Raw genomic sequence first — 27,866 nt, forward strand, 5'->3', positions numbered from 1 at the left:
GGGAACTACAGGCCAGTCAGCCTCACTTCAGTCCCCGGAAAAATCATGGAACAGGTCTTCAAAGAATCAATCCTGAAGCACTTACATGAGAGGAAAGTGATCAGGAACAGTCAGCATGGATTCACCAAGGGAAGGTCATGCCTGACTAATCTAATCGCCTTCTATGATGAGATTACTGGTTCTGTGGATGAAGGGAAAGCAGTGGATGTATTGTTTCTTGACTTTAGCAAAGCTTTTGACACTGTCTCCCACAGTATTCTTGTCAGCAAGTTAAGGAAGTACAGGCTGGATGAATGCACTATAAGGTGGGCAGAAAGTTGGCTAGATTGTCGGGCTCAATGGGTAGCGATCAATGGCTCCATGTCTAGTGTCAAGTGGAGTGCCCCAGGGGTAGGTTCTGGGGCCGGTTTTGTTCAATATCTTCATAAACGATCTGGAGGATGGTGTGGATTGCAATCTCAGCAAATTTGCGGATGATACTAAACTGGGAGGAGTGGTAGATATGCTGGAGGGCAGGGATAGGATACAGAGGGACCTGGACAAATTGGAGGATTGGGCCAAAAGAAATCTGATGAGGTTCAATACAGATAAGTGCAGGGTCCTGCACTTAGGATGGAAGAATCCAATGCACCGCTACAGACTAGGGACCGAATGGCTAGGCAGCAGTTCTGCGGAAAAGGACCTAGGGGTGACAGTGGACGAGAAGCTGGATATGAGTCAGCAGTGTGCCCTTGTTGCCAAGAAGGCCAATGGCATTTTGGGATGTATAAGTAGGGGCATAGCAAGCAGATTGAGGGACGTGATCGTCCCCCTCTATTCGACATTGGTGAGGCCTCATCTGGAGTACTGTGTCCAGTTTTGGGCCCCACACTACAAGAAGGATGTGGATAAATTGGAAAGAGTCCAGCGAAGGGCAACAAAAATGATTAGGGGTCTGGAACACATGAGTTATGAGGAGAGGCTGAGGGAACTGGGATTGTTTAGTCTGCAGAAGAGAAGAATGAGGGGGGATTTGATAGCTGCTTTCAACTACCTGAGAGGTGGTTCCAGAGAGGATGGTTCTAGACTATTGTCAGTGGTAGAAGAGGACAGGACAAGGAGTAATGATCTCAAGTTGCAGTGGGGGAGGTTTAGGTTGGATATTAGGAAAAACTTTTTCACTAGGAGGGTGGTGAAACACTGGAATGCGTTGCCTAGGGAGGTGGTGGAATCTCCTTCCTTAGAAGTTTTTAAGGTCAGGCTTGACAAAGCCCAGGCTGGGATGATTTAATTGGGGATTGGTCCTGCTTTTGAGCAGGGGGTTGGACTAGATGACCTCCTGAGGTCCCTTCCAACCCTGATATTCTATGATTCTATGATTACTGGGCAGAGGAGGCACCTGGAGGAGTGGATGGACACATCCACAATGGCAGTTCACAGCTTCAAGGCTTTACTGGATCCTTTGCTGCTTTTGGATTCTCAGTTTCTGAAAGTGAGCCTTAGCACCCATTTATGCATGTTACTGGTGAAGAGGTTGAGGAATTTCCTGTCCTATCTTGACTCAGCTCCTGTAATCTTTGCCTTTGACCACTCTGTGCTGGATTGCCGTAGTTTAAGGAAACTTCTGAAGGCCAGACAGAAGTTTCTGCTAGTTCTCAGGGCAACTATCCATCTCCTAAAACTGGTGGGATGTTGGGACTTTCAAAAAGGTTATTCATTAATTTCTAGGTGCTGGTTCAGGGTGTGGGGTACAATCGTTAAAACCTTGAATGGTCTGAGATCTAGATACCTGACAAACAACCACTTAGTTAGTTTCTTGTTATGTTGGCAAAGATTAGGTGAGGTGCTTTTGCTTCCAGATCTTAGAGTAAACCTTTCTAGGATCACCAATGGGGTATTCTTAGGGGAACTCACTAAGATTTGCAAGAACCCAAGTCTGACAGTTTTCAGTGAATGTGGAAAAGACTACAGAGGGCTGGGTGAGAGTGTTTCTGACAGGTGGATGTAATTATTGAGCTGAGTGGCAATGATTTGCTGTTTGATTGCATATTATGTCAGGTGGCATAATATAGAGAGGAGAACTATTTTGGATTCATAGAACATTGGAACTTCTGTGTTGAAAATTTGTTCGGATTTAACAGTCTCCACTTAAGCAGGAGGGATTCTGACCTCCTAGATTTAAAACTGGCAGGATTATTTCAGGAGATCTTTAAACTAAAGACAGAGAAAGGGACTTATTTCCTAATTCAGCTAATCAGAGAGGCACATCTGACATACAATGTAATAAAAAGATGGAGTTGCTGTGAAAAATGGAGAGCATGTGTGCACTAAAGCATCTGCATACACACATAAAAACACGGGACGCAAGATTAAAAACATATTAAGTGAGAGTGAGTGTTATACAGTATGTGTAACCAAAACCTGGTAACAAAATTCTCATAAATGTCAAATATCAGTATGGATAAATGCAGTCTGTATTCAATAGCAGAGATAGAAAGAGAGGGGGAGGAATGTCATGTCAAAAGTGTTTTCAGTACCAATGAGTTCATATAAATTGACAGTTATGAGTGTGGTGGTAAAATCTATGAATTATCATACTGGTAATGACAAATAACAGCTACTATAGGTGTCTTTTGCAGACTATCAGGACTGGAGGAGAGAGAGAATAAAATCTTCCTGGACTAACTATCAGAGTATTTGAAACCACAGGATATCATACTTATGGGGCTTTTAACTACCCAGATTATCTGTTGTGTAAGAAATATAGCCAAACATGCAGCATAAAAGATGTTTCTAAATTACATAGACAATTTTTGATCCATAATATCTAAATTCAAGGATAAGCCATCCTGCATATACTTCTGACTGGTTGAATGTGTGAGGAAAAACAGAAAGCTTGGCCTGAGTTACTTACTGGTCTTCATTTTAGTAATGAATGGGTTCACAGAATAAGAGTATATGGGTACTGTCCTGTGTCTTCCCTTCTCTCAGGAGGGAATTCTGCAATTCCTCTATTCTTAGAGCAGGTACCTGGTCTTATAGCATCCCCTGTGCCATCTGTGATTCCTGACTGGGTATGGAGTCTGCAAGTTTTCCCTTCAGGAGCTGGGACCAAAAGTCTTTTCCAAACAAAGTATTGTTTAATCTCAATAGTATAAACAAAGCATAACAAGGGAGAAGGGTTCTTAACTCAAGGGTTCTGCACACACTTCTCTCTTACCTATAGGTTAGGTAGGCCCAGTTTACCCAAGCCACCCAAACTGCTGCAGACAGAGACTGCTTCAGAGCAGACTGAACCCCTGTCTCACTCTTCCATGTTCTTCAGGGGTTGTAGTTTATACACCCCAAAGTTATTTGTTCCAGCTTTTCCCACTTGGTTCCCTACTGATGAACTCAGCATGGTTGGGAGTAAAACATGATATCTGATTTGTCTTTAAGAACCAATAAACAATCTGCCTAAAGCTATTGTCCCCTTTCCTGCATATGTGCAAGTAACCCCTGGTTGAATTAATCCCTGGTGAGCCTATAACAATCAAACAGTTAATAAACTATTACTGGCAGCTCCCCTGTACTTCACATAAATGTTGACAAATTAGCAAATAAGGTCTGAGGGAAAGAAGCATTAATCAACAAGTGAGGAAAAAGTGCGCTGGGGAATCCTAAAAGACACTAATTAAAACATAACAGACAATAATTTCTTTAAAGGAGGACTGCAAGCAACAAGAATTAGCCAATCTGGCTCTAAATCGGGTACCTGAAATCACAGGCACTCCTGTGCTACAACTGGAAAAGTACAGGGAGGGACAATCGCAGAAAAATACACAATCAGTTGAAGGTGACCCTTCAAGGGGAAAGGAGGTTTGTCTTTTTATTTTTTGTTGTTGTTCTTTATTGATATATAATGAAGGACTGAAAAGTTTTTAACCTTAGAAATATCACATATTAAATTTTGTCTTCCCTGTTTGTGTTGGAGCCTTCCTTGGAAGACTAGAAACCTAGCATTGGAGCTTTCTCTGCCCTTACCTGAGGGATAGAGGTTACAGCTTCCCCAAAGAAAGCATCTAGCCAACTATGTGGAGGCAGTTAGGATTAAATACCTGGTAACAAACACAATAGTTTAAACCACTCTAACTAAAACTCCCTGCTACTAGAGTTGCCCAGATTTCATTTTCTTGTCCCTTGTAATGTCACAATTCCACTAGTTCTTCAGGTTTTAGAGTAGCAGCTGTGTTAATCTGTATCCACAAAAAGAAAAGGAGGACTTGGGGCACCTTAGAGACCAACAAATTTATTTGAGCATAAGCTTTCGTGAGCTACAGCTCACTTCTTCAGTCATCCACAGAGTCCACCAGCAAAAACAGGCCAGATAAAACCTGCTAGTTGTAGTGGAAAAGAAAACAGAGGCTGGGAAAAAGTGTTTTTTCTTCTCAACCTCTCTCCCATCTCCAGAATTATTGAAAGCTGCCTTTGAGCATAATAAATAATCCAGAAAGGGGGTGGAGGTATATTTTTTTCCTTTGCAGGGTCCTTTTCAATGTTGCAGGGAAAAGACAAAGTAATCTAAACAACAGGGCCAACATTTTCAAAAGCAGTCAGAGATTCAGGGTGCTACAATTTTGCACCCCAAAAGTGGCAGCCACTCTGGAAAATGTGGATCTAACCATCTAGGGGGACTCCTGGTCGGGTTATTTTGTAAGTGGCCTGCCTCGGTGCCCAGAGGCCGTTAGTCAGTGGAGAAGGTGATGAGGGACTGGACCTTGCCTGGCCAATAAACCCATGTAAGGAAAACCCACCTACGCACTTTGAAATCCAGGGACGGGTGGTCACCCTGGGGCGCGGATCTCGCTCAATCGGTGCGTGGGGCAGCCCGCTGCTCAGCCCCCTCGCCTGCCGCTGGGCAAGGGACCGGACACTAGCAGAGGGAGCCCGGCTGCAGCCGGCCGCCCTGCCCCGTCTGTGCAGTGAAGCAAGCGGGGAAGGGCGCAGGACAGGATCCCCCTGCTCTGCTCCGACCTCTGGCTCCCCAGTGGCGGGATAGCCCCCGCTAGCTCCGCGGAGCGGCACAACCCCCCCCTGCGGACGAGCCACCCCCGAAACAAAGTTAATCCCTGGCGACCCCTTCCCTGCCCACGAGCCGGGTGGGGGATGCAGATGCGACCCCCCCCCCCGCGGAGGGGGGCAGGGGAGGCTGGAGGGACTGGGGAAGGGGAGAGGCCTCTTCTCCCCCCCCCCCCAACACTTCCCTTCACCTTTCACGCAGAAGTTTAATTATAAGCCGGATCCTGACTGTGCCAGCGGATCCGCTGTGAGCTCTGCCAAGGCTAGGAGGGAGCTTTCGCTCGCTCTGCAGCAAAGACGGAGTCTCCCCGCCCGCTGCTGCAGAGGGGCGGTGCAGACACCCCCGGAGGTGCCAAGGGAGCTAGCGGAGCAGACACCCCGGAGCTGGCGGGGGGCCGGGTGCCAGATCCCCTCTCCGGGCTGGTGGGGGAGCAGCCCGGCGCCCTGCTGCCACGGGCATGTGCCCGTCGTCGTAGGGGGGGAGCGCGCCCCTGGTATGCGGGGTGATGGATTTCCAGGCTGTCACTTTACTCTGCTGCTGCTTCTTTCCCCTCATCCTGCCCGTTACCCCAGGTAAGAGCGCGCGGGAGCCGGGGCCGGGGCCGCCCGGCGGGAGGCTGCGGCTGGCCCCAGCCTGGACAAGTTCATGGCACTTTTGTCACGGGCGGAAAGTTCTTTGCTGGGGGCGCCGGGGTGGGGGAGCTTTGGTTCCTTACCCGTTCGGCTGCTGCTGCTCCCAGCTCCTGTCTGTGCGCTCGGAGAGACTTTGTTCAGCTTCTCTTCGGTCTCGCCGCAGAGAGGGAGAAGGCGGTGCGGGGACGTGCGTCCCTGTGTCCCGGCGCGGGACGCTGGAGGCTATGCGCGCACACACGCTACGAGCCAGAGGCGGTGGGGAGCGTTACTAGGTCCCACAAGCGCACCCGCACCCGCCATGTTCCGGGAAGCGTGTCCGGGAAAGCCGCCGCTGACCGCGTAGACGACAATGCAGAAGACCCAGTGTTTCCTCTTGTCATCTTGGTGTGCAGTGGCTGGCGTGAACGGGAAGAACTTGCAACCTTAACGCAAGTAAACGGGTTTAAAAACTTCCCAGAGGTCGTCTCACGCTGATTTTTTTTTTTTTTTAATGCCACTGTTGAAGAACTGAGTATTTCTCTACCCTACGCATGTTTTTCTAGTTCAAGTTCCTCCCAAGTTCTCATTTTCTCTTACGGATTTTAGAGTGGCGCTTTTCTTCTCACTGAGTGCGAGCAGGGATTTCTCTTGCAATGTCATTATTTCAAACGTTAATGATTGCACGTGAGATTACGATTATTTAACAGATTAAAATATTTACATTCAATTGTCTGCAAAGAAAACGTGCCTGTTGCTCTTTAACTTTTGCTATTCTCGTACACTTTAATCAAAATTTAGTGTTTCTTCATAACACAGCCTTGTCGAATGGATTCAACATGAGTACTATCAAATTTTTAGAATGCAAATTATTTCTGACTAAAGGTACTTTTGTATAAATAAAAATATAATAGTATCTGTGATGTGCAAAACGACTTAGACCCTTTTATGTCATTTTCAATTTTATGTAAATTGATATTAATATTGCAAAAAATGTCCGTATGCTAAAGTGGTTTAACTTGTACAGTTCTGAGGAACCTCCATTCCAGGTGTCTAACAGCTGAATTGCTAGGAGATATGTTTATTTAAAGTTACATTTTGTTTTTAGAATGAGAACAAATCTAAATTTTATACATTTTTGGTTAGTTTTAAAGCATCTATAATCTATATAGAATGTGAGGATATGGTTCTTTTTAGTACTGACACTTTACAAATCTCTCTCCTAGATGTTGTTTGTAAATCTGGCTGCCACCCAGTGAATGGATTTTGTGAAAGTCCTAGTGAATGCAGGTAAAGAGATCTACCAGCTGAGGTTATTAGTGAAGGGACTGATTATTCTTGTAAATAAAAAAAAAAAAAAGACAGAAATTAGAACAATTTGCCCGCTGAAAATGTGATGCTATAAGGACACAGCTCTCCACTAACAGACTGTAACTAGAATTGTATAGCATATTAAAGAAACCTGGATGCCTCTGAGAATTAGAATATTTCTTTTAAAATATCCTAGGAGCACCTATAGAAAGATACTTAAGAGGGCTAAGTTATTTTAGGTTTAAAATATTTGTTTTTCTTGCACCTAAAGTGAACCGTTTTTCTTTAATTCTTTCCCCAGTATTTTATAAACATTGAAAGTCTTTTTTTCCAAATGCATTACATGTAGCAGTGTTATCTTTGCAAATTCAGTTTTTTGTGCCTTTTAAAAGGAGAACAGCCTGGTAATTATTTTAAAAAACCTCTGTATCTTGTCTTGCATCTATTTCAGGTGTCAACCTGGGTGGCAAGGAGCTCTCTGTTATCAGTGTGTTCCTTTTCCTGGTTGTGTGCATGGCAGCTGTGCCAAACCATGGCAATGTGTCTGTGAAGAAGGATGGGTTGGCAGCCTTTGTGACATAGGTTTGCAAATACTTTCCTTTAATAGAGCAACATAGTTTCCCAGAGATTAAATGAAGTGATTACAGCTCCATCTGGTGTTAGAAATATGCAAAAGTTTTTCCCTAGATGTTTTCTTTCTAAAATGAATATTTGACCGAAAACACGAAGAAACATGAATTTTTTTTGGGGGGGGAGCGGGGGCGGTGAAGGGGGGAGAGAAAAAAAAAGCCCTATGCATTCACATTTTAAGTGAAAACACAATATCTTGTATAATATAGTTCTGGATATTGTTAGAATTATGTATAAAACCCTAATTCCATTTTTAACTATGATTGTCACATGCAGATGGTAAATAACAAATTCTACACTGGTTCCGTAAATGTAAGAAGTCCCCGTGGGTGTGTTCAATCAGTTGAAATAATTCATTATTCAACATCATGTGCAGATGATAGTATAAGTTGAAATAAACACATGAGTTTGGTGCTTGACTAAATATTTTCTAGCAAAGGATTTGAATGGAACTATTAGAAGGTATAGCATTTAATTCTTCCCTCATTCAAACCACTGTAGATCAAAAGAAATTCCAGTGATTCAATGGAGTTACATTGGTGTTAAACCAGTAGAAAAGGAGAAGTGGGCTCATATTTTTGCCAGTCTTCTGGGTTTCATCATCTTCTAGTTTATCAAAAGTTAGTTTGTTGCTGTGTTCTGTCACTTGATGTTCAAGAAATCCTTCTTATTCATTAGGCAATTCTCATTGAATAACATTTTCAAAGTCTCCTATGTGACTTACAGCCTAAATCCCATCATCTTTGAATTAAACTTGGGTTTTTATGGTCCAGATTTTCAAAGGTATTTAGACACCAAAGATGCAGATAGGTACCTAGAGAGATTTCAGAAACACTTAAGTAGATTAGATACTTTTTGTTTTTAAATCCCACTAGGCACCTATCTGCATCTTTAGGAACCTAAATACCATTGAAAATCTGTCACTTTTAAAAATGGAACTTAGTCACTTGAAATCAATGGGCGTTAGAAACTTGATCTGGTTTGGCACTTCTGAAAATAACACAAGTTTCCGATCTAGATCTCTAGGCACCTAAATACTTTGAAAATCTGGTCCTAAGTCACTAAGTCCGTTTTGAAAATAACTTGGGTGGATTTGAAAATATTACCTACTATCTCTATATTTAGTAATACCAAGCATGCTCTACAGACATCCAAAAATTATTTCACTCACCACTAGGAGTCAGTTTTTGCAAACTTGAATCCAGGGCCGGCTAAGGACATGTCAAGAATAATCAGAATGATAGAATTAGCTGTTTGTCTGATGTCGGGGTATATCAGGTATATTGAAAATCATGCCAATCCAATGGATTTAGCTAGTCTGGACATGTTCTCTAATTCATATTGGGTCAGCAGAGAGAAGCTTCCTCCCTGTTATTGGATGGCCTTTACCCATGATTGTCATGATCCAATAAAGCAATATAACATGACATGGAGCAACTGCTCAGTCATTGGATTGGACCTTCCTCTGCTAGGAAGATGGTTGTATAAAGTTGTGTTGAATTGCTATAACTCATTAACACATACCACTAACCCAGATTTGATCAGGTTAGGAAGAAAGAGGAAATTCCACAGGACAAATAGGAGGCTTCTGCCCAATTTGGGATGGTTAGCATGTATGAATAACTGACTTCCATATGGAAACACTAAATCCAATACAGTACCTCAGTATAAAATACTAGACTCCTACCTATAAAGGAATCCCCCTTAACATTTTATCTTTGCATGTGAGAAGTGGAGACAACCACTGTTACATTTTCACAAGCGAATGGACCTAAACTGGCATTTTTAGCTCCTCAGGCAGTCTATAGCTATGAGTGTACACCAGATCAAAACATACAATTACTATGTTGCTCTAAAGAATCAAGAAAGTTCCTAAGTAATGCACCTTTTTATGGGAATTTGTTGCACTTCCTCAATGTCCTCCATTTTTGCAACTTTTAAAGACTGTATACGTTTGCCAAGGTGTTTCTGTATGCAGCCACTGTTTGGGGATATTCAGATGTGGGGGTTGGTGCAGCCTTGTTATGAGGAAATGGGCCAGCAGTGGTGGTATTATTGTTGGTAAGGGGCTCCAGTCCATGCCTGAATATCTACACATCAGTTTTTAAGCTCCAGGGCCCAAGCCTGTTGAACCTGAGTCAGCTGACCTGGGAAAGTTGCAGGTTTTTTAATCCCCTTGTAGACATACCCTGAGTTATTTAATCACATGCTTGAAGATGAGTACATGCTTGAGCACTTTACCGGATCAAGGCAAGAGGGTAGAGCACTTTGCAGGATCCAACCCCATATTTAAAACCCATACACGTGTCAGGGTGTAACCAGGTTGGCCACTTCTCATGCACCCCCTTTTGGCCTAGGGTCAGGCTACAGGCAGACTACCTCAGTTTCCCCACTTGGACTGTTCAAATAAAACTTCCCTTCAAGCTTTTTCTTGGTCAAAATATAAAATAAACTGCAAATAAAACTCAAAATCCCCAAACAAGGTCCTCCTAAATCCACACAACATAAGATTTCTTTTCCTTCTCCCAGGCCTTCCTGCCTGGGGCAACTCCCCCTGGTCTCTGGGTCGTCACTGCAGGAGCCTTTCCTCACTTTCTCTCAACGCTGCCACAGCTTCCTAGGTTTCCCCCTTTATTGCACCCTCCTGCTCCTTTTACACCAAAATCACTTGATTGCTCTCAGGTGAGACTCATGCTATGATCAGGGTTGGCTTAGCCCCAGCCTGTGGTGAAAGCCACCCTGTTACAGAGGGTTTCTCTTTCTTGAGCTAGCTTTGTGACATGCCACAGAGGGTGTATGTACCACACAGAATAACTTTCGAAACAGAGGGGAAAACCAGTGTGGCTGATTTGTTCTATGGAAACCAAGGCGAAAAGCCCACAAAATTAGTGCCATTATAGTAACTATGGTGTTCAGAATATGTGCTTGGTATCTTAATGACAGCTCGTTTGGAACATAGGAGTCTCCACAGCAGATCAAATCAATGGTCCAGCTAATGGTCTCTGATACTGAGCAGTGCCAGACATTTAAGAGGAAGGTGCAAGAAACCCGCCAGTGAACTGCTACTGGGGAATTTGCTTCCTAATACAAACCATTAGTGATTGCTGAAACATGAGGGTTTAACTCTTTGTACCTCCTATTTTAATTCTATGTAAAGCAACTGTAGATATTCTCATCCATGTAAATGGCTAATCCTTTTCTGAATTCTCTTAAGCTCTGGGCCTCAGTTATCTCTGGTGGTAAGAAATTCCACAGCTCATCCGTCATTTGAGAGAAGGGTGGGGGGAAATTCAAGAATAATGTTGGGTTTTTTTTAAAATAGAGAATTTATTCCTATAGGCTCAAGGATTGTGTCATTTTCCTAGCTAGTGAGCTGTTATATGCCTTATTTTCTTTCCTTCCGTATTTTTTTCTTATACATTTCTTATTTAATGTTATTAAATGTGTGTCTATTGCAGGGTATCTCCTTTCTCCTGTATCAGGGTTGTGTTTGGTTAGCTCCCCTTAAGGCTTGCCAAAATGGGCACACAACACTGCTGCGAAATGCAGTCGAGGCTATTTTGGTCCTTGTGGAAACCACCGTTTACACACAAAAGTTCACATAAAGTGGTAGTGTGGCAATCGGGACAGACTAAGATAGTGGAAAATAGGCCCCTATACAGGGGGAAGAGCATTTTACTGTAATTGTAACTGGACAACGTTTATAGTTATGGTTAATATTTTACATTGCTTCATGATATTCCTCTGGGTTCACATTATCCTGTGGGTTTAGGTGGGAAGTAGAATTTAATATTCATCACATCCTTATTTATCACTTTAGAAAAAGGTATACGCACAGTGCTGTCACTCAAAATGCGTGTGTGAGCTTGCAAGACCTCGCAGCAAGTTGCAAGACCTCACAGCAGCTGCCATGTTATCTTGGTTCATTTACTTATTTATTTATTTCATTTTAAATCTTCAATAGTTGCTCTGGAGGAGACTCAGTCTAAGAGGGTAATTGTGAAAGATTACGTGCGTGACTTACCAGGCAAAAATATAACGGTCTACTCTTCTGGCACCATCATGTAAGAGGTAAATGCCAACCAGCAAAGACTATACCACAGAGAGAGGAACAAGTTGAAGTTCAAAGGTGGTTTCTAGAGCTGGGCTGGAAACAGTTTTCCCATCCCACAAAAATTTTCCCATTCTGCATCGGGATGAAACTGAGACCTTTCAAAGTTTTTCAGGTAAACAAGAAGCCCTCCACAGTAGCCAATAGTCTAATAAGGGCATCTACCTGCAATTTGAAGGACACAAGTTCAAGTCCTTGCATCACCCACATCTCAGGTGAGCCACCGAGCTACACAGTCACTCTCTCTGTCTGGCCCAATGAATATTTAATTGAGATAGACACCATGATGCCAGAATAGTAAAGATGGTGATTAGGGATGTTGGAAGACCCAGGCTCAAGTCCCTGCACAAGATCAGGCAGAACAAGGACTTGACCCTGGGTTCTCCACATTGCAGATGTGTCCAGAATTTCCAACCAGGACCCAAGTAACCTTTCCAATGAATTTTCATTGAAACCAGCCCTCTCCTAAGAAAAGTTTCAGTTTCAACCAAATTGGCATTTGCTGACACCCTCCCTGCCCAAGAAAATCTAAATTCCTAAACAGCTCCTGTGTTTTGTTACTTACAAATACCAGTTGTCTCTTTTAAAACGTAAAATGCTTTTGTGTAGGACTTGAAACATCAGGCAATCTGGAGAAATTTATAAATATACCATTTTTAGATTGCACATTGCTTTATCTGACTTACATGCATGAAGTAGTTGGGAATATGAGGTGGTGTTTATAGTAATCAGTAGCTCTCCCCCCACCTCTAACTTTTTATTGTTAATATTACTTATTCATAGAGAGAAGCAATCCAAGTGTATTTCACAAAGTGAGAGCTAATGGGTGGGGAACAAGCTGACTGACTATGAAGTAACTGAACAATCCGCCCTCCATTAGAGAGAAGAATAAATCAAAATATATGCAATGCAGGATGAAGGACCTTTAAAAATGCACTTAGTCTTTTTGTATTGTTTACTATTTCATGACTTTTATATGATAAAGTAGACCCTGATTTCTCATGTGCTAAATATTTAACATTACGACTAATGGTTTTTGATGTAACAAAACTGTCTGTTTTTGTTAACACAGATATTCACCCATGTTCTTCAAAACCCTGCACCAATAATTCAACATGCATAGAGACTGGAGATGGAGGATATATTTGTTTGTGTGCCAAGGGATTTACAGGAAAAAACTGCCATCTGAAAAAAGGGCCCTGCATTATTAATGGGTAAATATTGATTTCTGATATAAATATACAATCCTACTAAATTTTTCTCTGGTTTTCTTTCTTAAATCATAAAATGTTTGATATGTAACATATAACTTTTCCGCCGACATGGTAGTTTAGTTTCTAGCCTATTTGTTTCTAGACTCAAATTGACTAATTCTGATCTATTCCTATTATATAAATCTGATCAGATTTTTAGCATGAGTCTGTGTGCATAATTTGAACCTCAAATATTCAAAATTGCACATATTGTAGTAATATTATGTTTGGGTTTTTTTACAGTTTCAATAGATAAACGTCAAAAGTACGTTCTAGGTGCTCTTAACAAATAATTAAAAATACAATCCAATTAAGACCAAAAGAGCAGTAGCCAACCAGCAACCTCCTTTAGCACAAAAGAACCCTGTCTGCAACACCAAGGTATTTGAACTCCCATAAAACTCTACACCCAGTGTAGTAGTTAAATAAGGGGAGACATTGGGTGGGAGGGATAGCTCAGTGGTTTGAGCATTGGCCTTGCTAAATCCAGGGTTGTGAGTTCAATTGTTGAGGGGGCCATTTAGGGATCTGGGGCAAAAATTGGGGATTGGTCCTGCTTTGAGCAGGGAGTTAGACTAGATGACCTCCTGATATTCTATGATTCTCATTAAATCAGCAGAGAAGGGGCGGGGGTTTGTGCTGCTTCCTTGGGCCACAGAGCGGAGGGGGAGTTTCTTTCTTCTCGCCACCCACATTCCGAGTAGCCCCTGCCTTTATGGTCAGCTAAACCCACCAAACCTCAGGCTTCCCGAAATGCCTGTCCAAATGGATGAGCTTGGCAGCATGCTGTAAGGGTATGTCGACACTGCAGCTGGGCGTGTGCGTCCCAGCTTGAGCAGACAGATACGTGTTAGTTTTGCTTGAACTAATGTTCTCAAAATAGTAGGGTTGCTGGGGATAGCACAGGCAGCAGCTTAGCTCGCTGCTTGAGTACAAACCATCTGGTCTCCCTGAGTGTGAACTCAGGCGGCTAGCCCGAGACACTACCTCTGCTACCCCTGGCCACGTGGCTATTTTTAGCACATTCGCTCAAGCAGACCTAGCAGTGTTGAAAGACCTAAAAGTCAACAAATTGGATTAGCGGGATGGGACTGGACAGAGGAGAGGGTTGTGTTTGATAGTGAAGGCCTCTTGCGCAGAACAGCCTTCCAGCAGCTCCTTCTCCTCTGTACAAAGGCATCCCCAGCTCAAGCACCTCCATTAACCTCTGTAGCTGGCATCCAAGTGGCCATTTATTTATTCACATTTGTAAAAACTGCCTTTCTGATATGTATTGGGCCTGATCCAAAGCCCAACAAAACCCAGGGAAAGAATTCGCTTGACTTAAGTGGATTCCCTTTCTGAAGTACTTAACTAACTGGCTGTTTGGAAGATTTTCTCATGCAGTCACATTAAGCATGCATAAAACTGTCCAGTCATGTGTCTAATTAGTCATTTGTATGCTCATAACTGAATATGCAGTCACAATATCTGCATGTACAAGTTAGGCATATGTCTGACAGCATGGCCCATAAAGTAGATAAGTAGACAACTGGCAGGTGTTTACATGCAAAATATTAACTATTCCTTAGACCTGTACTGTAAGGTAAATCATCTATAATGTACAAATTAAAGGAAATTAGTACCAGTAAATGAAATCAATTAAGGATATAATGTCTGAAATATGGATATTGTTTTAATTAAGCATGTAACAAAAGATTTGGACAGACAAACATTAAGAGGCTGAAACAGCAACAAGAGATTAGAAGGAATATAATTTAGTGAAATTCAAGCTTTTATTCATTGATGAAGGCTGGCAGTATTCTGATACAATAAACTCTACATGCAATATTACATTAATGGCTGAACTCAGATTATTATGGGGAAAATAGACTTTAAGGTTTGAACCTATTAATTAAGAAACCTATTCCCTATGAGTCTTGTGTTATGATGGCTTTTTGGCTGCACATTTTGTCCATGACTCAGTTGTCACTAGGTTTTAATAATATAGCTGGGAACAGAACTGTCTGAAAAATGATGAAAAAAATGTGAATAATTTTTTAATTAAATTTGAAAAAATCCAGCCAGCTCTAGATTCTTAGGAGGAATCTATTCTGTTCTATCAAGGGTCTTCTCACATTCTCCTAGTATCTGAAGTCCTTTAATCCTCGTGCATTTTATTATGATAAAGCAGGAGCTTCACTACGGTTAAGGCTGCTACCAGCTTACATTATAAAATGCTGTTGTAGCTTCCCTATAGCTTTGGTTTGGAAAATTGTCTTAGCCTGAAAATTGGCAGATTTCCCCTGAGGTTGAAGCAGAATATTTCTGCAAAGCTTGAAGAAAATTAATCAATTTCTGTGTTATAAATCACTTTAAAAATAATTATTCTAATTTGAAACATTGACTTTTGTCTAAGGTTTCCTTGTCTCCCTTTAGCTCAACAATGGTTTGTTACAACCCTTTCAGCCTTTCCATGTAGTTAAATCTCCTTGGAAACTTCTGCACTCATTATATTTGATGAAAATGGGTTGTAATTGAGCAAACAAATATTTATTTTGTATAAGGCTGTTGCCCAAACATGCTCTCACTGACTTCAAGCTGGAGATTCTTGCTGAAATACTCAGGGTTCAACTGATCAACGTATTTGGGGTTGGGAAGGAATTTTCCCCTGGGTCAGATTGGCAGAGACCCTGGGAGTTTTTTGCCTTTCTCTGCAGCAGGGGGCTCTCGCAGGTTTAAACTATTGTAAATGGTGGATTCTCTGTAACTTGAAGTCTTTAAATAATGATTTGAGGACTTCAGTAACTCAGCCAGAGGTTATGGGTCTATTACATGATTGGGTGGGTGAAGTTCTGTGGCCTGTAAAGTGCAGGAGGCCAAAGTAGATGATAATGAAGGTCCCTTCTGACCTTAAAGTCTATGAGTCTATGACTTTGTTCCAAACCTGTGCTCTGTTATGTCAGTGGAAGATTTTTGCCATTGACTTCAGTGGGGCCAGGTTGGGTAATTTGTGTACGTGTGAGTTATTTTACCCTCATTGGTTGGTTGCAGTTTACAGTGTAAGGATGGCTGATGTTCAGTGCTCGGTAAGGGAATTGGTGGCATAACAAAGGCCTAACAGAAATCTTCCTTTAACTCAGACGGTAGAGGTTTGGCTTTTAGGAATTGCAGGGACACAATTCCAGTCACTGCTCTGCAGGTATGTGTTTTGTTATGGAGGGGCGATAGCCCGTCTCCTATTTATGTGTTTTGTACAGCACCTGCTACACTGGGGCTCTGATCTGATTGGAGTCTCTGTCGTGGTTCAGGGCTAATTGCACCTTTGAGTGTACCCTAACACCTTTGAGTGTACCCCCACAGGTGTTAGGCCTCATGCCCTTACCTTTTTCTGGTGTGAAACCCACATTTCTCCCACTCTTGAACTTCAGCACCATGTGGCCTGACTGGGTTTTGCACCAGCAAGTCTTCCCTTTGAGGGCTTGTGATCAGTGCTAACTAGAAGAACTAGACAGCTTTCTTAAACAAAGTCTTGTTTAATCTTAACAGTAAGAACAAAGAAAGCATACGAGAAAATGGATTTTAAACCAAGAAAACGGCTACACACATCTGTCTTACTTAATGCATAGGAAGGCCTAACTTCTTTAGAACCCCAAGTAGGTGTCCGTGTTTTTGTCAGCCTGTACCCCGTGAACAGCTCCCTGACAATTGCCTGATCTCCGGAGAAGGAGACTTTTTACCTTGTCTGTGCTCCTTTTGATTTCTTCAATTCCAGCCCTGGCAAAACAAGACTTCTGACTTGGCTCTAGCCTGAAAGTAGCATCTTTACAGCTAATAGTTCAGGCGTTCTGTCTTACTGACCCCCAATATGCTTATTTGGAGCCATCATGTAGCCTTTCCGCTTGTTAACAACCTTGCTATTAAAGATTTCAGAGTAGCAGCCGTGTTAGTCTGTATTCGCAAAAAGAAAAGGAGGACTTGTGGCACCTTAGAGACTAACAAATTTATTTGAGCATAAGCTTTCGTGAGCCACAGCTCACTTCATCGGATACATTCAGTGGAAGATACAGTGGGGAGATTTATATACACAGAGAACATGAAACAATGGGTGTTACCATACACACTGTAACCACAGTGATCAGGTAAGTTGAGCTATTACCAGCTGTTACTTCAATCTCTCTGGTCACTCGATTACAGATCTAAAAGTGGCAATACTTCAACAAAAAAACTTCAAAAACAGACTCCAATGAGAGACTGCTGAATTGGAATTAATTTGCAAACTGGGTACAATTAACTTAGGCTTGAATAGAGACTGGGAGTGGATGGGTCATTACACAAAGTAAAACTATTTCCCCATGTTTACCCCCTCCCCCCACTCCCCACTGTTCCTCAGACGTTCTTGTCAACTGCTGGAAATGGCCCACCTTGATTATCACTACAAAAGGTTCCCCCCACCTCCTGCTCTCCTGCTGGTAATAGCTCACCTTACCTGATCATTCTCGTTACAGTGTGTATGGTAACACCCATTGTTTCATGTTCTCTGTGTATATAAATCTCCCCACTGTATTTTCCACTGAATGCATCCGATGAAGTGAGCTGTAGCCTGCTATTAAAGGAAACCAACATATGCATGCAGTGAGGGTGACCAGATATCAAGTGTGAAAAATTGGGACAGGGGGTCGGGGGGTAACAGGTGCCTATATAAGAAAAAGAAAAAAATATTGGGACTGTCCCTATAAAATCGGAACATCTGATCACCCTACATGCAATAAATATTCCAGTAACTCTCCCAATAACTAGGTCACATACAGTGTTCATAAATTATTACAGATGAGCTCCTGACCTTCACAAAAATATTCCTGAATGCCACCTACTGGATCTGGCCCTGTGTCCTGGGGAAATTATTGTTTTCATATGCTGGCTTGGAAGTCATGTGTCCTGTTTCCTAACGTTCCTTAAAGCGTGTTTTCCAAATGTTAGAATGCTGAGACTCCTTCAGGAATATTAAACAAATTGCAACTCCCCTTCAACTCTGTGTTGTTAAAGATCTACCCAGTTTAATTTATACATCTTCCGCACCCACTGCCTTCTAGCCCTTTGTCCCCCCTTTGGGTGGGGGCGCACCCCACTTTTTGGGAATTACTGATGTAGATCTTTATGACTTTTTTATTCTTTCTTACATGCCTGGATGGAACAGTTATCAGTGTTGATGTTGTCAAGTGTCATCACGGGCATCTGAGTTAACACTTGATATGAATAGGACAGTTCGCACATCAGAGCTATTATTTCAGCTTATTGGCAAACTCAGGCAGATATCACTGTATCAGTTACACTTGGATCAAGTGCTGAAAATATTCTTCACAATCATAACAGCTAGAGCCAACTTTTTTTTTAAATGAGAGCAGAGTCCCGGGAGAACAATGGAGTGGCCATATCCACTTGGCTGGTAGTTCATACACCACTTTTTGTGAAACACTGTCTTAAAACATGAGTGTTTAATACAGTAGAATTGCTGCTGTGTTCTTAGAGAATTAACTTTAATATATTACTTATTTTAATCATATACTTAACCTTATGTGAATAATAATAAAGGTGTTCTTAAAATTCCCCATGATTCCTCTAAATTTTGTTCTGCTTTGTTTTACACATATGCAATATTCAGATGATGATCATAAAATCATAGCACTGGAAGGGACCTCGAGAGGTCATCTCAGGACTAAGTATTATTCAGACCATCCCTGACAGGTGTTTGTCTAACCTGCTCTTAAAAATCTCCAATGATGTAGATTCCACAGTCTCCCTAGGCAATTTGTTCCAGTGCTTAACCACCCTGACAGAAAAATTTTCCTAATGTCCAACCTAAACCTCCCCTGCTGCAATTTAAGCCCACTGCTTCTTGTCCTCAGGGGTTAAGAACAACAATTTTTCTAGACCTTTAATCATGATCTTACACCTCTTCTTATTCTCTCTCCAACTTTCATCCCAATTCCCAAAGAAGTTGGTGAATTATCCCATTCCAAACACAAGGGCTCAAATCCCCCCCACCCCATAACAAAGGGTTTTGACTGATTTTTTCCTAACACCATAAATCTTACTTTGAGCCAAGAGAGGTTGCCGGACTCTTCGAGGCACCTGCTCATCACCCAGTTTCCAGTGGACCACAGGACAATTAATCCTGTCATTCTCTGTTTTAACCAGACAGTATAGTCTGTCTTGTAATCTGCCTTCTGGCTCTCATAATTACCACCACCCCAAACGTCACCAATCTCCCTTTACTAACTGTACTTTACTTCTGCGAAATCCTGAAAGAGTATAAAAACCCACTCTTCTTTCCAGACCCCATCACTGCAAACTCCCAATTCCAGGCTTGCAGGAGCTTTCCTCCCAACTCCCAGCTACAGTGGGAGATGTTCAGGGAGTCACCAATAGTTTATTTCACTTGGTGGAAACAAAGAACAACCAGCCTACTCCTCTACCATAATAGGCAGGTACTTCTGGGGAGCCCCTCAGTGCTTCACTCCCCCATGAAACCTAGGACTCCAGTATCCACATTGGAGTACGCAGACCTGAGTCAAACCATCGTATCCCAGGCTTCCTAGCACACTTCCCAGCTGTGGCCATTCATGCCCCTGGTTCATAATTCACTGTGAGGAAACTTGACAGTCCACCTCGCACATTACAGGAAGTTGTTGCAGCCCTTCAAATTCCAGACAGATCCTGCTGAGCTATCTTTCATAGAATCATAGAAGATTAGGGCTGGAAGAAACTTCAGGAGGTCATCTAGTCTGGCCCCCTGCTCAAAGCAGGACCAACCCCAACTAAATCATCCCAGCCAGGGTTTTGTCAACCCAGGTCTTAAAAACCTCTAAAGATGGAGTTTCTACCACCTCCCTAGTAAACCCATTCCAGTGCTTCACCACACTCCTAGTGAAATAGTTCTTCCTAATAACCCACCTAGACCTCCCCCACTGCAACTTGAGACCATTGCTTCTTGTTCTGTCATCTGCCACCACTGAGAACAGCCTAATTCCATCCTCTCTGGAACCCCCCTTCAGGCAGTTGAAGGCTGCTATCAAATCCGCCCTCACTCTTCCCAGCCCCCTAATTATTTTCATTGCCCTCCGCTGGACTCTCTCCAATTTGTCCACATTCTTTCTGTAGTGGGGAGCCCAAAACTGGATGCAGTACTCCAGATGTGGCCTCACCAGTGCTGAATAGAGGGGAATAATCACTTCTCTTGATCTGCTGGCAATGCTCATACTAATGCAGCCCAATCTCTTGTCAGCCTTCTTGGTAACAAGGGCACACTGTTGACTCATATCCAGCTTCTCGTCCACTATAATCCCCATGTCCTTTTCTGCAGAACTGCTGCTTAGCCAGTCGGTCCCCAGCCTGTAGCAGTGCATGGGATTCTTCCATCCTAAGTGCAGGACTCTGTGCTTTTGTTGTTGAACCTCATCAGATTTCTTTTGGCTCAATCCTCCAATTTGTCTAGGTCACTCTGGACCCTGTCCCTCCCCTCCAGTGTATCTACCTCTCCCCCCAGCTTAGTGTCATCTGTGAACTTGCTGAGGGTGCAATCAATATCTTCAATAATGATCTGGATGATGGGATGGAACAAAACTGGCCCCAGGACCAACCCCTGGGGCACTCTGCTTGATACTGGCTGCCAACTGGACATCGAGCCATTGATCACTACCCGTTAAGCCTGACGATCTAGCCAGTTTTCTATCCACCTTATTGTCCATTCATCCAGTCCTTATTTTTTTAACTTCCTGGCAAGAATACTATGGCAGTCTGTATCAAAAGCTTTGCTAAAGTCAGGGTATATCACATCCACTGCTTTCCCCATATCCACAGAGCCATTATCTCATCATAGAAGGCAATCAGGTTGGTCAGGTATGACTTGCCCTTGGTGAATCCATGCTGACTGTTCCTGATCATCTTCCTATCCTCCAAGTGTTTCAAAATGGTTTCCTTGAGGACCTGCTCCATGGTTTTTCCAGGGAGTGAGGTGAGGCTGACTGATCTCTAGTTTCCCGGATTCTCTTTATTCCCTTTTTTAAAGATGGGCACTATATTTGCCTTTCCCCAATCGTCCGGGACTTCCCCCGATCACCACAGTTTTTCGAAGATAATGGCCAATGGCTGTACAATCACATCAGCCAACTCTCTCAGTGTTCTCTGATACATTTGATCCAGCCCCATAGACTTGTACAAGTCCAGCTTTTCTAAATAGTCCTTAACCTGTTCTTTCACCACTGAGGGCTTCCCCCCTCCTCCTCATACTGTGCTGCACAGTGCAGCAGTCTGGGAGCTGATCTTGTCTGTTAAGACTAAGGCAAGAAGAGTATTGAGTACTTCAGCTTTTTCCACATCATCTGTCACTAGATTGCCTCCCCCATTTGGTAAAGGTCCCACACTTTCCCTGAGCTTCTTCTTGTTGCTAACATACCTGTAGAAACCCTTCTTGTTACCCTTCACATCCCTTGCTAGCTGCAACTCCAATTGTGCTTTAGCCTTCCTGATTACACCCCTGCATGCTCGAGCAATATTTTCATACTCCTCCCTAGTCATCTGTCCAAGTTTCCACTTCTCGTAAACTTCCTTTTTGTGTTTAAGCTCACCAAAGATTTCTCTGTTAAGCCAAGCGGGTCTGTATCTTTCGGGTCTGTCTGCTCCCAGTCTGGAACCAGCAGTATGAAGGAGACACCATTTGAAGACCTTCGCTTGCTTGCACTTTCACTTCCGTTTTAGTAAACGGGCATTACATCCATGATATGCTGGTGGACATTCCAGTGGCAGTTTCTGACCTACTGAAGGTGCCTGACAGAGGAGGAGGATATAGACCTGGAAGAATGGAACTTGCTAATGCTGCTTGCAACTCTCAGTGTAGCCACTGATTCCGTATATAGACCAGTGCTTCTGGAGCCAGGCCTCAAGCACAAACTGGTGGGATCACATCATCACAGGCACCTGAAATGACCAGCAGCAGATCCAGAACTTTTGCATGAAGAAAGCTATATTTTTGTGAGCAGCTTGCCCCAAGACTCCAGCACCATGACATGCATGAGGGTAGCAGTACCAGTCCAGAAGCATTGATGGGACTCACATGCCCATTGATGGGACTCACATGCGCATGATTTGGTCTCCTCAAGGAGGACATGAGTACATAAACTGCAAAGAGTACTGCTCCATTACTAGGCAGACCCTTGTGGACCTCTGAAGATGATTTATGGATGCCAGCATGGGCTGCACTGGAAAAGTTCATAATGCCAGGGTTTCTCAATGATTGGGAGTCTACATTCAAGGACAGGCTGGGACAATATTCCCACCAAATGATTGTCATAAATGGAGTTACTGTCTACACTGTTACCCTGGTGGACCCTATGTATCCCCTTTTGCCTTGGCTTATGAAATCATATTCTGATCTCAGAGGGCCTGGCAAAAGACAATTCAATTACACTCTCAGCAGGCACAGAACAGTGGTTGAATGTTCATTTGGCAGACTGAAATCCCACTAGTGCTGTTTGCAAACACGTTTGGATGCCTGTGTTATCTGTATTTTTGTAGCTTGCTGTGTTCTTCATAATCTGGGTGAAGCCAAAGTTGTGCCATTTGCCCCTGAATGGACCTTCGCAGTAATGGATTGCTGTACCAGTACACGCAAACAGAAAGTGCACTTATTGCAGTTGGGACAGAATGTAACCTAGCAACACAAATCAGGGAATCTATGTTCCCACATTCTGGATTTGCATGATCCAATGGAAAGGGACAATAGTAGGTTTATGAATGTTCTTGTACAGTCTTTACAGTAAAAGAAGTACTGTCACATCACACATGAAATACGTGTGTGTGTGCGGCATGGGATTGCCATACATTGTAGTTATGAATGACATGACTGCTTATGAACTGGCAAGAACTGTGGATTTAGTGTATGGCTCAGTGTAGACAAATGTATTGAGAAATAGTGTTTGCATGCAGCTTCCCAGCTGTTCCTTAGCATTTGTACACAATAAATTCCCAGAGATGTGGTTCTTATCCCTGGCTTTTCAGTAGTCAGGCTTGAGTCACTTAATCTGCTCCCTGCACCAGTTCGTGGTCTGGTGAACAGTGCTGCCAGCTTCTTTGCTATTAGCTGGAATATGTGGCTAATTCTGGAACTCTTGCTGAAGTTGAACTGTTTGCTCGCCTTGCCTCAGAGATTAACCAAAATCTGGCTGTGCTCCCATGACTAGCTAGCGGCATGTTTGGCAGATGATTCCTTTGTTTTGGCGGCCATTACAAATGCAGGAGAAGGTTCACTCTGCTTGCAGCTCAATGGTCAGAACAAAATGGAAGGGTTAAATGTCAAGCAGCTGTACTTGAACCAGGCGCGTTGCTTCCATTTTCTGGGAGTCGATTAGCCAGTCTTGAGATAGAAAGGTCAAAGGATGCTGTCCCAGAGGATTGTGGGATACCATTTGTGGACTCTCAGGACCTGAGTCTGGGAATCTTGGACCTGAGCTGTGCCCACACTGCACTATGATGGATTTTGGGCCTGAGCCCATTTGGGACTCAGGCTCAAACCCTCTACTTCTGCAGGATCCTGGGACCTGGGTCTATGTTAGATAGAATTGTGTGTAGATAGAAGGGTTTGAGTCTGAGTCTGGACTTACATTGCAATGTAGATATACCTTGAAAGTCTGGGAAGCGGGGCCATTCCACCTCCAGAGATATGGGGTACTAGGGGAACATCCACCACCTGCTCATTCCTCTGAAGCTTATGCTTCTGATGCAGTCCAAACCACAGTTATCAGTAGATCTCCTAAGGCACCCAAGTCCCAGTGTGGGAATCCATAATGGGCAGGTCATTTACCCAGTTGCAAATATTAACTATGTGTGTGCATGTAGCTGGAGCATGAGAGCAGTGATGCTCAATTCCCTACTAGTCTTTGGGTCTCCCACTATAAGTGCAATATTTTTAAATAACTATTTGAGTAATCTTTTCATGTACTGGCAGGTACTATGCTATATGCCTTCAGGAATATGGAATGATTGAGTCCTGTCAAGGTTAATGTTCTTTCAGTGTATCATAGAATCATAGAACATCAGGGTTGGAAGGGACCTCAGGAGGTCATCTAGTCCAACCCCCTGCTCAAAGCAGGACCAATCCCCAATTAAATCATCCCAGCCAGGGCTTTGTCAAGCCTGACCCTAAAAACTTCTAAGGAAGGAGATTCTACCACCTCCCTAGATAACGCATTCTAGTGTTTCACCACCCTCCTAGTGAAAAAGTTTTTCCTAATATCCAACCTAAACCTCCCCCACTGCAACTTGAGTCCATTACTCCTTGTCCTGTCATCTTCTACCACTGAGAATAGTCTAGAACCATCCTCTTTGGAACCACCTCTCAGGTAGTTGAAAGCAGCTATCAAATCCCCCCTCATTCTTCTCTTCTGCAGACTAAACAATCCCAGTTCCCTCAGCCTCTCCTCATAAGTCATGTGTTCCAGTTCCCTAATCATTTTTGTTGCCCTTCGCTGGACTCTCTCCAATTTTTCCACATCCTTCTTGTAGTGTGGGGCCCAAAACTGGACACAGTACTCCAGATGTGGCCTCACCAATGTCGAATAGAGGGGAACGATCACGTCCCTCGATCTGCTGGCTATGCCCCTACGTACACATCCCAAAATGCCATTGGCCTTCTTGGCAACAAGGGCACACTGTTGACTCATGTATGAAGTTTTGCTGCTGCATGTAAAATTATCATGAAAGTAAGATGGAAATTCATTTGCAACCTCTTGCACGAGATTCCTGTTCTGCCACAGTGCAAGTAATGGACCGAATTATGCTGTAAATAACAACCCCATTGATTTTGCAAAATGTGGCCCACTGTCATGTATGGCTCTGTCTCTTGGCAGCTCTCTCTGGAATACTAATGTAGTCCAAATTAGGAAAGACATGTTTCTGTAATAAACGTAGTGGGTTCTGTTCAATATGTAAGTCAGTGACGCATCAAATAGTAATCTCAAACGGGTTTATTAAGTCAGATTTCTCTAACTACAAATAGAACAGCATGTAACAGAAAGGTGGTACTCACCAACCAATTGGGGGGAGGGGGGGGCGCCTGTCAGTCTGCATCTCACCCTTTCGCAGAATGATTTACATTTCCATCGGTTTTATAGATTCATTATCAAATGAGTTATGCCCTATATTTCTATCATAATAACTTTAACCTCCTTAACAATAAAGCATAGCATGAGTTAAAACAACTCTTAACCAGTCATTTCACTGTGTCCTTTGTGGTTTGGAATGTTTTAATAAATTGGCCAATCATATGGTAATGTCATATTGTGGTTATACACAAGGTAAATAATATTCTTCTTAAATGCTTCCATCCTACATGCCCTTTCTTGTGGTTTCGGTTACAACTTCATAACTTCTTGTTCACACAGCATAGACAAATACAAGGCACAAAACAACCTTAAGCAGTTGTAAAAATAGGTCATACTCTTAAGCTTATTTCTATTCTATAAGCAATTTAACTTGTAGCTGTTAGTAATATCTATTGTTTCTCTGACATAACTTTTGCAAGGCCTCATGGTACTCTTGCCTACATATTAACAATCTCTTACCATAACTAGGAGGGATGTTTGGAGCTTGTAGGTTAAATGCTAACATTTCTGAATTAACTTATTTAACTTTAAATGGTTTGTGACAATATTTAAATTCTGATGGGATATTCAGGGTTACATTAGGGATCAGCAAATAAAAATACTTCTGGAAGAAAAATTCGTGAAACAAGTCATTGTGAATGTTTTCAGTGTTGACTATATTGATTCAATCTGAGTAGCTGATAGCGCTCTGCTTTTGCACAACTTCTCTATTACTCTCCCTTATCTGGCTGCCACCCTATCTGCTGAGTCCTCTGAGATTGCACTTAGTACAATCTTCCTTTAATAGTTATTGAGTGAATTTAATACCAATGAAATATGCTGACTTGATATCCCTGGAGGATGAAGTCCTCTTCCCTTCCACAGAAAGGGTGTAGCAAAACAACCCGTGTTTCCTAGCCCTGATGTGTATGAACCACCTCTAGAACTGAGAGAATTATTTTGTTTCCATGCCGTTGGCTTTTCTGTGAAGACTATTAAGGAGGATGCTGACTGGGCTGGATTTTGCACTGTGAACACTTATCTAGTAGGAACTGGAATAAGGTAATTTCACACAGGCAACCAAGCAGCCATGAGGTGGTTCCAACCTTTGAACACTACTGACTTGGGTCCTTTCAAATTTGGGACCTAGATGTGAAAAGTTTGGTATCCTTATTACCAGTCTCCTGAGCTACCGCCTTGCCAATCCTTTTGAAATAACAATTTTGATTGTATATGATTTCTTTTGACAAAATTATTCTCACTTAATGTAGTTATGCAAATAAAAATGAAAATGTATTGTTTTCAATGCTTTGAGGTTTCAAAGTGCCACAAATTCTTCCAGCCTCTCAAATGTACAGGGTATGACTATGCTATAGCCATACAATAAAAATAACTGTCTCCACATCAGCTGTTATGCTTGTTGATATTTTATACTGAATATATAATACCTAGATTGTGTTTTGACTAATTACTGAGGAAAAACTAAGCCATGCTGGCAATATCTTTGCTCACTCTGGTCTGAATACCTACTCAACCATTCCTCAGATCACTAGATCTAACCAGACAAGCACATTGGGCTGCTTAATTTCAAAAACAGTTTTAAATCTCTTCAGATAGGATTTGTACATTAGGATGTGCAGAAGAGATTGGAATCAATGCTGGAATATTAGGGGGACCGCGTATATTGATAAAGATGTTGGACAAAATTCATTCTTGATGCAACTCCATGGACGTCAATGACATTCCACCAGGAACTGACATGGCTCATTATCTAATATAGAAAATTACCCCTTTTTAATTATCTGAAATGTTGCATATCTGCTTATTTCACTTACATTTTCTTTAAACTCCCATCTGTTTTGTCTTGCGTTCCAGCTCTCCTTGTCAGAATGGGGGAACATGTGTTGATGACAATGGATTTGCGCCTCATGCCTCCTGTTCATGCCTTCCGAGTTTTGCTGGCAATTTTTGCGAAATAGATGTAGATGACTGTGAACCTAACCCATGTGAAAATGGAGGAACGTGCACGGATATTGGTGGAGGTTTCAACTGTCATTGCCCTATTGGCTATATGGGCAAATCCTGCAGCAGCCGTGTCATATTCTGTGCTAGCAGCCCATGTGAGAATGGAGGAACATGTCATGAGCATCCTGAAGGAGGATTTGAATGCGTATGTAAGCCGGAATTTGTTGGTGTAACCTGCACATATCTCAGCAGAAACACAAGTCTCCATGGTGTGAATACAGAGGCCAAACACGGGCACAGTTATAATCTACCCCCAAATGCTCGTCCGAAGTCAGTGTCTCACCAAGAACATAAAGTCTTGAAGATAACAATGAAAGAAACAATCCAAAACACAGACCCCTTGCTTAATAAAAGTCAGGTCATATGTTTCATTGTTCTGGGCTTGCTTACATGTCTTGTTGTGTTGGGTACAACTGCGATTGTATTTTTTTCCAAATGTGAAATGTGGCTTGCTAATGCCAAATATAGCCATCTACTACGCAAGAAAAAGAATTGTTTTCTTCAGTCTAACAATGGGGAAAACCTTTCAGTTAACATAATTTTCCCAGAGAAGATCAAACTCACTAACTACACCAAGAACTACACCGCCATCTAGACTCCTTGAAAGCCTTGCAGCAACTTCTAGAGTTTTGTAGCAATATGTAAAGTTTTTTGAACTTGTTACCTGTGCCTGGCTTTGATGTTTTGTGCATACATTTGCTGTAATTTGTGCTGGGAAGTACAGAAGAAATATGTTGTATCTGTGTTGCCAAGTGAATTTCTCATTCCCAAAAT

General features: G+C 42.6%; 1 protein-coding gene across 1 annotated transcript; it reads left to right on the forward strand.

Moving 5' to 3' along the window:
* The first annotated feature begins 1,405 nt into the window (after positions 1-1,405).
* DLK1 (delta like non-canonical Notch ligand 1) lies at positions 1,406-27,705 on the forward strand. Its single transcript, XM_077820010.1, has 6 exons — positions 1,406-1,471; positions 5,611-6,102; positions 6,755-6,936; positions 7,409-7,539; positions 12,771-12,912; positions 26,943-27,705. Exons 1-6 carry the CDS (start codon positions 1,406-1,408, stop codon positions 27,685-27,687), a joined length of 1,758 nt encoding a protein of 585 aa, XP_077676136.1. The 3' UTR covers positions 27,688-27,705.
* Positions 27,706-27,866: the final 161 nt, after the last annotated feature.

This window comes from Eretmochelys imbricata, chromosome 6, assembly GCF_965152235.1.
Source record: "Eretmochelys imbricata isolate rEreImb1 chromosome 6, rEreImb1.hap1, whole genome shotgun sequence".
NCBI lineage: Eukaryota > Metazoa > Chordata > Testudines > Cheloniidae > Eretmochelys > Eretmochelys imbricata.